Source organism: Uranotaenia lowii, chromosome 2, assembly GCF_029784155.1.
Source record: "Uranotaenia lowii strain MFRU-FL chromosome 2, ASM2978415v1, whole genome shotgun sequence".
Lineage (NCBI taxonomy): Eukaryota > Metazoa > Arthropoda > Insecta > Diptera > Culicidae > Uranotaenia > Uranotaenia lowii.
This window is the reverse complement of record NC_073692.1, coordinates 231,338,357-231,354,487: the sequence shown is the minus strand read 5'-3', so window position 1 is coordinate 231,354,487 and position 16,131 is coordinate 231,338,357. Positions and strand designations below refer to the sequence as shown.

At 36.0% G+C, this 16,131-nt stretch overlaps 1 protein-coding gene across 2 annotated transcripts in view; it reads right to left on the bottom strand.

Moving 5' to 3' along the window:
• Positions 1 to 16,131, bottom strand: part of LOC129744988 (dual oxidase) — a 209,971-nt gene that overhangs the window by 96,437 nt on the left and 97,403 nt on the right. Inside the window, exons 1-2 of one of the 2 annotated variants that reach the window (XM_055737812.1) lie at positions 4,050 to 4,133; positions 3,459 to 3,721 (exon numbers count right to left, since the gene is read on the bottom strand). In XM_055737812.1, coding sequence (XP_055593787.1) covers positions 3,459 to 3,564 — 106 coding nt within the window. In that variant the 5' untranslated portion in view covers positions 3,565 to 3,721; positions 4,050 to 4,133. Of the gene's footprint in view, positions 1 to 3,458; positions 3,722 to 4,049; positions 4,134 to 16,131 lie in introns of those variants that run through there. The other variant, XM_055737811.1, reaches the window with a different exon arrangement.

Here is a 16,131-nt window from a genome sequence, read left to right as displayed (position 1 = left end):
CCAGTGTTAAGTAGCATGAGATTAGAACCTACTATAGCATCATGGACTATTTTTCCTTTGGTATTGGTGTCATTACAACCCCATATCACATTGTGACTGTTGAAATCTCCTCCTACTAAAATTTTTTCAAATTTCGAAAGTTCGTTGAAAAAGATGGTTATTGCTGCTTCTAAATTGTTTGTTGATATTCTTGGATTTACGTAAATAACCACCAAAGCTAATTTTATCGTAGGTATGTATAATCCTAATGTGTCAAAAGCAATTATGATTTTTTTTCAGAAGATTTTTCAGGTTTTATAAGGAAGTGTGGAAATGGTTTTATAGAACTCTTGAAATCTCTTATAAGAACCTCAAAAGAAATATAATTGACACTTTTATAAACAGTTTTATAAAGGTTTTGTGGCTATCTTGTAGAACGTTTTTATAGAGTTCTTATTGAAATACCTTTAAGGATAACAAAGACTTTTTGAATCTTTTATAAAACACCCTCATTTGCTTACAAAGCCTATTTGAATTTAAATCGTTTCTTGGGTTACATTCGGAATTTATTGGAACAAAGAATTTAGAAATTTTTGAATTTAGAAAAGTTACAATTCTTGAAAACTAGATATTTGTGAGTATCAAAACATTCATTTTAGAAACAATTTATTTGAAAATTAGGATTCTTGGAAGATATTTGGAATGATATTATTAGGAAAGACCGCGAGTAATTTCGACTTCTGGGGAAAAAAACATAGTTTTCTTTTTGTCAATTTCATCCAGTTCTGCAAAATATGGGAAATTTGGCGAAATTTTTTAGAAAATTGTAACCAAATGGAATCCTCGATATTTAAGAGCATAAGTCAAATCGTTTTTAAGCTTTCAACAAAGTTGTAAGTGAGTTAAAGTCTTCAATATCGAATACTCAAATGGTGAATATAGTGATGGGTGTCTCACGAAGTTGAGGGGAAAAAAATAAAGGGGATCAACAGTAACGTGATTGTTGATTCTAAATCGACATTTTGTACGAGAACTTGGAAGAATACATGCTAAAAATAATGACCCGAACCAAAAAGCGTAGAAAACAGCTGCATTCTTTTTATCTACTTTTTTCGAAGCAATCGTGTGCTCATTAGACCGCTGCAAAAAATGACTTTTTGTTCCCATATGTTTTTTTGATGCCTTGTAGGTTACCAAGCATTAGTGGAAAATTTAAGATGATTTGGTTGATTCCTGAGTTGGCGCAACGCGTTTCAATTTTGTATGGAAATTTGTATGGAGATGAAATTTTTGCACATTAAATCATCCAGAAAATTCAAATAAGCTTGAAATCAAGTTGGATTTTGAATTTTGGTTTTGACTATTCCTAAGTGTCATGTTTTGCTAACATCAAGCATCTTATCATTTTCAAGCATCATCAAGCATCTTATCATTTTATGAAAAAGTTATATAACCATTTCAAAATAAAAAATCTAAATCCAATGAAAATTAAATAAAAATGTCCGATTTTGCTAGCTAGGGCTTTTAATAATCTCATGAAATGTTTTTGCATAGGTTATCTAAGTTAAAAAATTTCCTGGATTGGCAAAGCATTTTTTGAGATTTTTTTATTCTCATGCTTTGGTTACACAGCTAAAATAAAAAAAAGGTTTAAAAAAAGTTTTGTATGACATCGAATATGTTTTCTGGGGTTCAATTTAGGTTTGTGCTTTGTTGACATGAACTATACTGCAAGAATCAAGGAATGTTTGTTCTATTTTTTGGAACTTTCAGTACATCTCTGGCGATTTTCGAATGAAAATTTTGTTTTCCCATACAAATTTCCTTACAAAATTAAAACTCATTGCGCTAATTTAGGACTGGATGGATAGCTTTCAAAATTTTTATTGCTATTTCTGGCAGCAAAACCACCAAAAAAAGTTATGTGAGGTTTAATATTTAAGAACTTATAATTTCCATACAAAGCTTGCAGCGGTCTAGTGGTTATCCATGGCTAGAAAATTAATCCTCTTAAGAGTTTGTGAACGTTTTCGAACAGAAGGTAAACAATACTGATGTTTTGAATTAAAAAAGAGCTATTTTATTGTTTTGGGGTCTGGCTTAAAACATCAGCCCCTCCACCCATCTCCGAAATATAACACAAAAAAAGTATGCAAAGCGTGATCAGTTAATCATCAACACTAAAAAATAGTTATCTATCCAACAGGTCACAAAAAGTGCATTTTTTAAGCACAAGTCGTAAATTGAGAGTTACGTTGAATGCTGAATAAATCGAGTTTTGTAACGAGTTGAATACAGAGTTTTATGCAAATTCCTAAAATTCCCTTAAAAATTTCCTGATCGTGGAGTGTACTTTTCGACACTGAATTAGGTGCTGAAAAGAAGCACGAAATTGTTTCTAGCGTCGCAATGTTCATTTTTCAACACTGAATTGCATAAAAGCCGTTTTATCTAATGATTATTTGTTTTTATGATTTTTAACAAAAAATAATCCATGAAGTGGATTTTTCTAATGCTTTCCTTTTAAAATGTTCAATAAGTAAACCGAATACTACAGAGTTAAAAAAAACAAAATTTTATGGTTTGATGACGGATTTTAATCACCGATAAATTTATTAATTTAATCATGTTGTTGGCACGTGCGGCGAGATGAAATTCTAGATAGAAGATTTGAATAGGAATGGTAAAATGATTTTGAAATTACCAGCTTTCCAATAATCTCATTGAAATTCGAAAAAAAAGAGAAACTGGAAATATCGGCAATTCAAGATTAACTAGAGGGGTGAATTTTTATTTGTGGTGGTCACTGTAGATGAAGTCTTGCTAAATATTTGGGTTGTAGAGATGCTTGGGTATATTTTTATCACTTTATTTCTTTACAATAATATCAGATGCCTAAATTGAAGATTGAAAACGAAATCCTTTCTGAATGTCAAAAACAACAGAAATAATTCTTAGGGAAACCGTATAGAACCGTTTCAAAAATATTATATCCGTGGTTATTTTCGGTATCCGCAATTTTAGTACTATTTCCATTACTTAGCACAAACATTCGGCGCAATTGTCGACAGAAGCTCGCCATTTTACGATGATTGTTCAATAAACGGTCGGTTATTATGAGCAGTTGACAATTAATACTTTAACGATTGCCTGAACACAGTCTTTAGTAAACACACACTGGTTATACATTTTTATTGCAGTATCACGAACCGTGGACAGATTATAGCCGTCTCACAGTCAATACCCATACAATTAATTAGTGGCTTTCACTTGTCAATCGTCGTATGGATGCGTTGAAAAAAAAAGGCAATTTATTCGACACGGATCGTATGATTACCGCAATCAGATTATTAAATCGATTACGCCGCTTTGCATAAATCACTTTGTCATGTTGGCCCCTCATGAGTGTGAAATCTGAATTCGGATGCTGGGACAAAAGATGTCTGAAGGATTATGGAGAAAAAAGAATTTCAACTTACCGCCAATTCCTACGCCAGCGTCGTCGGTCTTTTGAGCTTTCAGCCTGGAGCTGCCAAATAAGCACAACACCAGAAGACCCAGAAAGGGTCGATGGAAGACTCTCATATTATCCTGCTCGTTTCACGCCGTCTTGGAAAAAAAGCTCACTTTCCTTGAATCATTTAGCTATCATTTGTAAGATAAGCTTTTTTATCTTCTTTATCACTTTAATGGACACGTTAAAATATCATACACTGGCATTCGTTGGAGCCAAATGAACTAGCTAATTGTGGGGGTTGTTGGAGGAGCCAAAAAACAGAAAAAATAATTTAATTTCCCGTCAATTTTGCACCTTTCAAGGTGTTTTCTTCGCCGCGTCGCCAACTGGCAACAATTTCCTTTCACTTTTGAACAAACCACAGCAAACAACCCGGAATTCGTCGTTTTCTTCTTTTTCTTTACCGGTGGCTTCTTTTTTTTTATTCGACTCGTCACAAAAACCCACACCTTAAATAATTTGTAGGATCACTTGAAAAAAACTGCAAATGATTTTCAGATTAAAACAACAATATCTCCCGAAGGCGCGTGCGTAAAACGAACGATATGCTCACCGCGTGATATGTAGATTAGCACTGGTTGGCCCACGATTGCTGATCGAACGAATCAAAATCACTGCCTTGATGTCACGATAGAATTAAAAATGTGGTCCTAAGCCGAGCCTAGAGAGGAAGGAGCCGTTCTACTAGTAGTTCCAATCGAAGTTCCACACACAGGTCAACAGGTGGAGCAGCTAGCCATTACAAATACCAGTTCGAAGCTCTAAGTGTGCAAGAGCTACCGACGAGATTAGCAGCCAATCGATCAATTTAGGATTGGAGTTTTTTTTTGTTCACTCACTCCAGATCGCAGATGGTTTTATGGGTATTTTTATAGCTCACTCAAAAATCGTCCGGGTACCAGTTCTTTTTAGCACCGTGCGTTTGTTCGAATAGTGGTTTCACAGACAAATGGATCACTTCGTTGAATAATTGTTATTTAAATTGTTGATTTTTAGTCTGGGGGAGAGGGGGGGTTGAAATTCAAATTAAGGCAGAAATAATAACAATACCAAAAATGCACAAAAAATAGAGAAATCACACGAAATTCATAAAATAAGAAATTTCAATGATACGGTTCAAAGCAAATCAGAATCAAAGTTTCAAATGAATGTTATTTCCGAGTTTCTACTAATAAATTACTCAAAATGTTGATCCTTGGCCTGATCTAAAAATTTTAAGTAAATATTTCCGAAACGCGAGAAACCGAATTTGACGGGGCTTGTGATACAGCTTAGTTGGCAAGTCCGTTGCCTTCTATGCCGATGTCCACGAGTTCGATCCCAACAGTAAACATCGAATACAGTTGTGCCGGATGAGTTTTTCAATAACTGTCCGCCAACTGCAATGATATAAATAAAGTCGCGAATGCCATAAAGATGGTAAAACGGCAATAATCGAAACAACAACAAAAAATGACACCAGATTTAAAAAGAAATAAAATCCGAATCCTAAAATAAATTTCAGATCAGGTTAAAAATTACCCATGATTAAATCTTGATTGGCAAAACGATAATAATTGTTGATTACACTAATTTACAGTATTTTTGAACTAAGTTACCTGAAGATCGCTTTCAATGCCAAATCGGGCGCTGAATCCAAAAACGAAATTTCAAAAAATCGCAGTAGAACAGTTTTTGAGTTATGCTCAAATAAGAAATTTTGAAAAATATTAAAAAGTACTTGTACTCAGATTCAAATAACTCGGAATTCATAACATTAATTTGAAATCTCTTTTTTTTCATATTTAAGGAGAATAAATTTTCTATCGATCATTAGATTGAATTTTCACCAAAAATTCTCGTAAAAAAAAAGTTCTCACTGCGTGTTAGACGACAATTTACGACCAAAATATAATGTTTAAACCGCAATAACTTTTTTATATTAAGTCCAATCAGGTTGCAGTCTTCGATTAAAATATTTGTCTAAGTTTAGACTTTAAGAAAATTATTCATAAAAAGCAATCGGCCGGTGGGTAAAAAAGTGAATAATGAAAAACCAGTATTTTTTGTTCCCCCCGAGCAAAATACCTTAAAATCCTATTCACGTTTGAGACTCAAGCAACCCCACGCCCTGGTCAGATCGTTTTAAAATTTTGCATGTAACCTTATGTTACTGTTAAGCTTATAATCTATTTGGACTTGGAGCGAGTAAGATTTACCATGTTTAATTTTTCCTATACTATGATAAGTACACTGCGGTTTGTTAAATTATTCAAAAATGCAAAAAAAAATACTATTATGGTGAAGTATTCATAACTTCTTCAATTTTCAACCACTTTTAATAAATAACCACTAGAAATCTTTGTTTTGAATTGATATTTGAAGTCAATAAATAATCAGATATTTTAAATGTTATCTTCATGTCTAAAACTGTCTCTGAAACAAATTTTTCTCTCAAAAAATGCGTTTTTTTTTTGTTTTTCCTATTATTAAGTCACTAATATCAAAAATACTGTTGACCATACGCAAAAATGAAGTTCAGATGATCGATAGCGAATTTATTCACTTTTAATATGCAAAAAAGAAATTTCAAATTTATGTTATGTATTCCGAGGAATACACCTTTTCTTATTTTTTTAAAAATTTCATATTTGGAGCATAGCTTAAAAATTTTTACTATTAAGATTTTTTTGGATTTCATTTTTGGATTCAGCTCCCTTTTTCACATTGAAAATTTAGGTCAGCCAATAAAGTTAACATTTTTTTTTAATTTAAAAAATTCTTCTTTAGTATCTTATATTTGAAATAATAATTAATCACGACTTTAAATATGAATTTTCGATAAGGAAAGAATATCCATTTTGAACTTGAGAGAATTTATTCAATACACAGAGATGATGATTGTAATTGATTTGATAATGAAGAAAACACTTCATTTTTCTAGAGAGTTCTACCAGTAATCAAAGTCAGAAATTAAATCCTTTTTTATATTCAAATTCTTTCAGGTTTCAAAATAAAAGGCTACAAAAGTTCACAATAATAACTTTACATAATTAAAATACAATTTGTTAAATTCCTTATCACTGACTAAGTAAATAAAGGTTGGAAAAGGGCTCTTTCTGGAATGATGACATACGAAACCGATAAAAATAAAAATAAGAAGTTACAAGATTTGTTGGAAATAGTGGAAGCACCAAGCATATACGAATAATACTTATCTTGCGCATTTAAATGAAGCATGCAACATCGAATCATTTTTCGATCTTTTCAAAGTTTGAATATCCACTGTCAATCGAAAAATGGGTCCTGGAATGGACAAAAGCAAGAAGCTGAGTTTTTCTATAAAAAAAACTAATTTATGGTTTCTTAGAAGTAAATGTTTTCAGAACACCACAATTTAGAGTTGAAAAATAAAGACAAACTTATTAAAAAATTAGTTTGACTAGGAGATTAGGTAAATTGATTTGAAAATTTAAGAAACTGTAGAAAGTTTAGTCAAATAATTATAAAATTAAAATAATTAATAAAAAAAACTGAAAATAAAATGTAAATTCAAAGTTATGTTCTTTAAGTAAGAGCATTTCAAGATTATGAAAATGAAAATTTTCTGCATGATAAATAAATTGATGATATGTGATGAAAATGCTTTCAATCAATTTCGTCTCGCTCATTTTCAATATCTATTCATCTAACCTCTATCCGCCTATAATTTTCATAATTCTGAAATACTCTTCCTAATAGAACATCACTTTCACCAATGAGGTCGGTAAATTAAATTAACAAACATTACTAACGGTGATTAAGCTCATCATAAATTAAAATATAATATGATGATGGAAAAGATATAGTGGTCAATTTTTGAAAGTTTTTCTTTTCAATAAAAACCTCGTTCCATTTTAAAAACTCATTTACAGAATTGATAAGATAATTCAAGAGACAGCATTTTGTCAGATTTTGTTTGTCACATCTTGTTTCGGTTTTTTTTCCTCTAATTATAGACACTTTACCACGTTAGTGGCGTTCGTGTCTTATCTTGTTTCGGTGATACGAAGCTTTAAGTTAAAAATGTATCAGTATTGAGTGAAATCAATCATTGATAACATATGAACTAACAAATCTACAAAAAAAAAAGAAAAAAACTGATTCTGAATTCATTCTATTAAAGAATAACTTTTAATAATGATGATTAATGATTAAAAAAATTAAAATTCTAAAGTTTGTGAAAAAAATCAAACGACAACTTATTTTTGAAGAAAGTTCGAAGAAGGCTTTATTTCTATTGAAATAACTTGTCTATTGACAAATTTGTATAAGTCTCCAAAAGCATTTGATTTTTGCTTTAAAATATCTTAAATTCAGTTTGGATAATAAATTCAGTTGAGTTAATATTGCTTTAAAAAAAAATTACTGTCCAGAATTGGAAAAATTAACAAATAGAAAACTTCTACAGTTTTTTTTTCGCAGAAGTTATAATAACCTACTTGTGGTTTTTGGAAATATAGATTTTTTTGTGATGTGTTAATTTTTTGTCAGAAAAAATGCAAAAAATTTATGAAATAAGTAATTTCAATCTATTTTGTAAAAAGTTTCAGAGCAACAAAAAAATCCTTGCACCTTAAAAAAAATATGGATTTTTTTGGCCTTGTGTAATTCATAAACTTTTTTTTAATGTGAAATTGAGCATTTTCTGACATTTTTGTATACACTTATTTTCAAATACTTTTTGGGATCAAATAATTTCTCGTTACTTCGGCCCAAGCAACCAAAAGTCACATATTTACTTGAATAAAGGCTTTGAAAGTTACATATTGGCTGACAAACAGAATCAACTGTCCAATTCCCTTGAGTGAACTTTATGTACACATTAATGAACTTAGAAGTAGCAAAAGTGAATAATATGTACGTTGTATGTGACTTTATTTAACTCGACTCACATGAGTGAACTATATGTATTCATTAATAAGCTTGAAAGTTGCACAAGTGATTTATATGTACGTTGTAAGGGACTAACGTCACATAAAAAAATGTATTAAGGTGTTTTTTTCCTGACTGGCTGGGTGGGTGCGCCTGCAGGTATGCTACAAAATCATATCACCACTTCGAGTTATAGTTTCAGTTAGGACAACATCTAGACGTGGTCTTGTGGTAGCGGGTTCGATTCTCGCTACGAAGATCGGGGTTTCAATCCCCCCAAGCCGGGCAAGTTTTTTTTAAATAAGTAATTTGATTCTTGAGTTACCGTTTTGTGGGGAATAAGAGTGACTAGAGAATTATTGAGTAGAAGAAATGCTAAAGATTATTGGAATTTGATGAACGTGCGTACTAACGGATTATGTGAAACGGGATGGTCGTTAGCAACGATGCCACATATTGATCTATATCATCAGTGTATCTCTTTCTGTTACATTGGGACTCTTATGGGCAAGAATAGGATAGACTTTTGATACAGATTTGTTGTGGTATCGCTGGTCGTAAGGCTTCGGTGAATTCAAATGTGTGAGTATATACAAACGATTATTGTTAGCATATAGGAGTTGAAATGAATAATGCTTTGAACGTGTATGAGTGTAAACGATCGTTCTGAAAATTAAGTGTTCGAGGGAGGAAGGCTTGAAGAATAAGGCAGTTAAGTGAAGTAATTTCACTGCTGTGACTGCAGCTATTCTCGCAAGCTGAGCACTAAGCGGTGTACACCACTCGATTCAGCGACAAATTTTACACTTAATCACATGGTTTTTACATTTGATATGTGGATTTATCTGTTGTTAAAGTAAAATTTATGCAAAAATTAAAAAAAAGCTAAGAGAAGTTGGGGACATTTAGCCGTTTCTATTCATTCTAGTACAAAAAAGTAACACGATTAGCTAGAGGATGAAAAAATCTACCAAAAATTATCATTCATGATGAAAAATTTATGGATTACACTTTGTTTGACTGCAACAAAGTGTAACTGTAACTTATCGTTGTCAAAACAAAAATTGGAGTATACCAATCGATTCAGCCGACGTTTTTACATAAATAATTATGGTTTAACTTAACTTAACTTAATGATCCCGCGCCGATCCTCCGGTGCATAGGGCCGTGGTAAAAGACCTCCACTGTTGACGATCCGGAGCCAGCGTCTTCATCTGGTCCCAGTCAAGATTCTCGTCGACAGTACGGATTTCAGCGGCTAGGCTTCGCCGCCACGAATTTCTGGGTCTGCCTCTTCTTCGATGACCTTCTGGATTCCAATCTAGCGCCTCTCTGCAAATCTCGTTTTCATCTCTTCGCAGCGTGTGCCCAATCCATCTCCACTTACGTTCCCGAATCTCGATTTCCAGCGCCCCCTGATGACACCGGCGATGTAGTTCCTCATTCGAGATCCAGTTGCCAGGCCACCAAGCGCGGATGATATTCCGCAGGCAGCGGTTTACAAATACTTGCAGTTTTCGCGTCGTTACCGCATATGTGCACCAAGTTTCGCACCCGTACAGCAATACGGATTTGACGTTTGAGTTGAAGATTCGGATTTTCGTTCGTAGAGAGATCTGGCGTGACCGCCAGATGTTTCGGAGACTCGCAAACGCAAATCGGGCCTTTCTTATCCGGGTTTCGATGTCTTTTCTGGTACCACCATCAGGCGTTATCTGGCTACCAAGATACTGGAAGCACTCCACTTTCTCAACTTGTTGCCCAGCTACCATGAAACTGGAGGGATTTCCTGTGTTGATCTCCATCGACTTGGTCTTTCCGACATTGACTTTGAGACCTGCTGCCTTGGAACTTTCGGTGAGGTCGTCGAGTTTGCTCTGCATATCTGGTTGTGTTTGGGCGAGCAAAACAATATCGTCAGCCAGGTCAAGGTCGTTCAGTTGCTCCATTGTTGAAGGATTCCACGGCAATCCTCGGTTCGGTGCACAGTCAATCGATCCAATCAGAATCTCATCCATTACGATTAGAAAAAGTAGCGGTGATAGAATACATCCTACAACCAATCCCGGTAACTGCTGGAGTGAGAGCAGTTACCGGGATTGGTTCGGACAAGACACCGTCGTGCAAGACCTTGCACGAAAATGCCTCGTACTGTGCTTCGATGAGATGGACTAGTTTCTCTGGGACCCCTCGTCGCCTTAGAGCCGCCCAGATGTTTTCATGGTTAAGTCGGTCGAATGCTTTTTCGAAATCAACGAACACCAGCAGAAGAGAGTCCTGGAATTCGTTGATTTGTTCCAGTATGATTCGTAGCGTTGTGATGTGGTCCACACATGATCGTCCGGATCGGAATCCAGCTTGTTGCCGTCGGAGTGTAGCGTCTATTTTCTCCTGGATCCTGTTCAGGATCACTTTGCAGAGTACTTTGAGGGTTGTACAGATCAACGTTATGCCTCGCCAGTTACCGCACTCTGTCAGGTCTCCTTTTTTCGGGACCTTTACGAGGATACCCTGCATCCAGTCGGCCGGGAATGTTGCAGTATCCCAGATGTCAGCGAAAAGACGGTGCAACATTTGTGCTGATAGGGCAGGGTCGGCTTTCAGCATTTCAGCAGGGATGCAATCGATCCCAGGTGCTTTGTTGGATTTCATGTTTTTGATTGCCGCTTCTATTTCAGCCAGCGAAGGCGCTTCCGAGTTGACGCCATTTATGCGACTTACTGTTGGCGCTTCGAGCTGCAGATTCTGTTGGCCATCGCTATTCGTGACTCGGAAGAGTTGTTCGAAGTGCTCAGTCCATCGTTTGAGCTGATCTGTTCGATCGGTCAATAACTGACCTGCTCGGTCTTTTAGCGGCATTCTTGCATTAGTCCTTGCACCACTGAGGCGGCGAGAAATGTCATAAAGTAATCGGATATCTCCATTGGCGGCGGCTCTTTCTCCCTCTTCGGCTAGGGAGTTTGTCCAGGCTCTCTTGTCTCGTCTACAAGCTCGTTTAACTGCCTTTTCCAGCTCCGCATATCGTAAGCGGGCGGCTGCTTTGGCTAACCCGGTACATGCCTGCTCAATTCCGACTTTCGCCTTTCTCCGATCATCGACCATCCTCCAAGTTTCATCCGACATCCATTCACTCCTTCTTCCACAAACTTTACCGAGAGTACCATGGCTCGTCGTGATAAAGGCATTCTTGATTCCACACCACTGTTCTTCGACTGTTCCGTCTGTCGGCAGTTCCGAGGCTCGGGATTCTAGCTGTTCAACGTATGCCCTTTTCACCTCTGGATTCTCCAACCGACGGACGTCGTATCGACATCCGACTTTCTCCTCGCGCCGTTGGACACGCGCAACTCTCAGTCATATCTCGCCAAGGACGAGGTGATGGTCAGATGCAATGTCTGCGCTTCGTTTGTTGCGGACATCAAGAAGGCTCCTTCTCCATTTTCGGCTGATGCAGATGTGGTCAATTTGATTTTCTGTTCGGCCATCTCGGGATACCCAAGTGACCTTATGTGCTGGTCGATGGGGGAAGAGCGATCCGCCGATCACCATGTTGTTGTTGCCACAAAATTCTACAAACAGCTCTCCGTTTTCGCTCATCTGTCCTATGCCATGGCGCCCCATGATGCGCTCAAGGTCCTGATTGTCGGAGCCAATCTTTGCGTTGAAGTCGCCCAAATGGATTTGAATGTCACCCTTCGGAATTCTCTCAACCACGCTATTCAGTTGACTGTAAAACTGCTCTTTCTCCTGCAAGTCGGCAACGTCAGTTGGCGCATAACACTGGACCATTGTAAGGTTTCTAACCCGTGTTCTGAATCTGGCTACGATTATTCTTTCGTTTATCGGTTCCCATCTTATGAGGGCCGCATGGGCCTGCGGGCTTAACAGGAAACCAACTCCTCGTTCCCGAGTAGCATGTTCTCCTCGTATGCCAGAGTAAAGCAGGACTTGCCCGGATTGTGTCTTGTGTTCTCCAGTATTAGGCCAACGGACTTCGCTCAGTCCCAGAATTTCAAGCTTGAGGCGGCTAGCCTCTCTAGCAAGTTGTTCCAGTTTGCCTTGTTGGGCAAGGGTTAAAACATTCCAAGTTCCAATTCGTGTCCGTGTTTTCATGCTAAAAGTCGTCGCCAAAGTTCCAGGTCGGTCATTTCTTTCGGATTCCGTAACAATTTCAAATCGGGAGCAGTAGGTTTTTAACCTAAAGTCCCTATCCCGCGATGGGGCTGCCATCTTGGACTTAGCTGGCGGGAGCCGCATTTCATAAATTCAGCCGCTTGCTGCAAGACAGACGCTGTTTGAGCCGCCCCTGACCTGGAGAACAGACGCTCGGTTGTTGTTGCACGTCGCCCCTGACCTGGGGAACAGACGCGTGCGGCCACCTTCTCAGTCTGCATGCGACCAAAGCATCCACCGGGGTTGGGTACCCGATCTCCGCTTAGGTTACTCGCACCCCAGCCGGCACCGCGGGGAGGTAGAGATAGGAGTTGTGAAAAAGAGGTGATATGACCACTATGGGGTCTCGTGTTGCACATTATCCACCGTTAATTATGGTTTGTATGACATTTTTGTTGCAAGTTAGATTGCTACAATCGGAATTATAACTTTACACCCTTAAAAATAGAGGAAATCGGGCAAAATGAGGCGTTCCGAGTCTTTTAATCAGAAAGCGGTGTAGACCATTCGATTCCTCGTGTTTTTTGCATAAGAAATGATAGTTTTCCAGAATTTAGTACTATTAAGGCGTTCGTCACAGTAATAGGTACCTTTTTTGATCAAAAATCCCCACTGTGCAATGATGGAGCTGAGTAAGCTTTTTTGTACCTGTTTTCTGGGACTTTTGGTTGCTAGGTGATTAATTTCTTGAACTAAAAATTTAGCTTGCAAAAAATCTCCATTGGGAAAAAGTTAACCCCTTGCCCTCACCACGTTCTCTCGGCCTTGTTCTGGGGATAATCATAAGAAATGCAAATTTGAATTAAAAACAAGGAAATATAAAGAATAATAGTTAAACTTAGATTAAAAATAAATGAAAATATCTGAACAATAAAGTAAAGTCCAGATTTACATACAACTTATGGAAATGATTTAAAATATTAACAAATGCAATTTAAAATAAAGAGTAAGAATCAAAACATCTGAGAAAATCATCTTTAAAATAATTTGAAGATTGAGGAAAATAGAAACATCGAAAACAAAGTTGGACTTTAAATAATCGTGAAAAAGTGTGATTTTTCATCATCATGATGAATTTAAGAGTAATGAAATGGGTTTGTAGGAATTTAAGATTTATCAAACTTTTAATTGATATTTTTGAAGGAATAATTAGTTGAAATTGGTTTTAACTTCCACCTTTAACATGAATAGAATACACTTCTACCCCAAATAAATAAAAAAAATTACATCAACCGATTTTATAAAGTACCAACATATTTTATCAAAATGGTCAAAATTGGCTATAAATAATATGATGAATTGAAATTGATGACAAACTAGGTCAAAAAGTTGACAAACCACTTGACTGGTTCAGTTACAAAAAACAAATTTTGAAAAAAAAGAGAAATACCAGTAGAAAAAATATTTTCCTCAACAAATATGACAAGGGAACTATACAAAGAGTTATGGAGGGTAATGTCTAGTTTGAGATACTGTAAAAATTCTAGAACAGTTAATTCAAAATGTTTCAAATAGAAATACCTGGACATACAGTGAGCGAAATAAGAATAGCTCCACTACGTGTTTTGCTTGTTAAATATGAATGATTGAAAATTACGAAAATTTTCTTCCACAATTTGTTCTGAATTGCTTAACGGATAAATCAAGCATAAGTTTACTTTTTTTGGACGTAGCAATTGGCGTTGAGGACCAAAAATGTGAAAAAGGGTGCGAAATAAGAATAGCACCACTTGAGTTTTTCAACAAAAACAAGATTATTTTTAAAAATTCACTGTGTGAATGTGAATAATAATGCTTCTACGAATTATTTGAATAGATAACTGCATTTTAAGGAGTTTTCCAGAATTACAAAGGTCTTCAAAGCTTTTAAAAGGGGGTTTTAAGATATGCTCCTCTGCCATTAAGGTTTTTGATAATTGAGCTATAATTCTTTACCAAACTACTAACTTTCTTCATCATTCGTTTTCCAGTTTCAAGTCGTAGATGGCATCGCAATGATTTAAAATAAAAGTAAAAATAAAAATAGAGCTTACAGTAAACGAAGCATCCCAACATCTTCCTGATTGTCGCCCAAACTTCCGAAATCGGAGTACAGTACTGGCTCGCTAATGGGACTATTTTTAATCGGACAAGTTTCGTAATAGGACGTTTTTAAGGGTTGATACCAGATGCTCTATTGTCGGACGTTTTCTCCTGAAATCTGATTCTTTATTAATGAATCAGATTTGTAATAGGGCAACTGCGCCTGTATTGCTTCTACCGAATAGAAAGTGTTGCTGATATTTTAACCCAACTTTAGTAATCGGACCTTTTCGATAATCGGACGCACTCCATCATTGTTCGATTAGCGAGTGAGTGCTGTAATTCAGCTCAACATTTTCATCCCAAAATCCGGGCCATACTGTCAACTGAGGCATCATGCAACACTTTTCAACTTCAATGGCTTCTTAAAACTTTATGTCCACAGATAATCATATCGCTTGTTCATCGAAATTTTTAAGGTTAATGGGACATCAAAACGACGTAGTCAGAAAAATTATTGGTTTCACAAGTTATTTTTAATTTTACAAAAACATGCTTTTTTAACCCTAACTGGCTGAATCATAAAAACCAATGCTCGGATGGATTTGCAATAAACAAACGCCTGATGCAAAACAATCATATTCCAGCATATGACAACGAGATTTAAAATGTGTAATTTTGATTTGCATTTTGATGCAGTTTAGCCCAGACTAGTAACTGCATTATATAATTTTTTTTTTAATTTGGTGATCGTCCGAAAAATATTTTTACACCAACAGTGTTGGTATAGGATAATGAAAGCAATACAAAGTTTCTAGGTAATATCATTAAGTCAATGCGTCATTCTGGGTTAAGTATTCACGGCATCTGAAAAAAATGCATTTAACCCCGTGTGCAAGGTTGCCGAAATCACAGAAAAATCTATAGTTTCACAGAATTTTGAGCCAATTTTCATCACAAAATCTGCGTCACAGAACACAGAATTTTTGAAAATATTCACAGATTTTACAGGTTTTTTTTTTAAATTTAGGATTAATTTTTTTATGTACATTTAAGGTTTAGATAATAAGCATTCGCGTGTCAGGCGTCGTGCGGTTCGGTTCGTTTCCTTCATACGCGACGAGTGTAGTTGGACAAAAAAAATCTAAATGAAAATTTCCTCTGCAAACATGTCCGAAGAGCTTGTTGCTTACAGTTTTTATGAAGAATCGAGGGGAAATGGCTGTTTTTTGTGAGAAAGCTGTTGGAAAAAAAAATTAATAAAGTGTTGTGGTACTTTGACGAGAAAATGGTCAAAATAAGCTGCAGCAAATGATTGGTTTTATTGCCAATGAAGAGATGGGGGCGATGCTGAATGTTTGAGAAAGTGAAATGAGGGAAAATAAAGTTTCTAAAATCTCTGGGATTCAAGTAACAGGGGCAAGTTGAAGTGAAAATTTAAAAGAAAATAAGCAGCAGCGTTTTAAAAACGGCTTATCTTGAGCGGTTGAATGTGATTGGGGCTTTCAGGTGTGTGGTATTCCCCAAATTTACAGCAAATGAGCTAT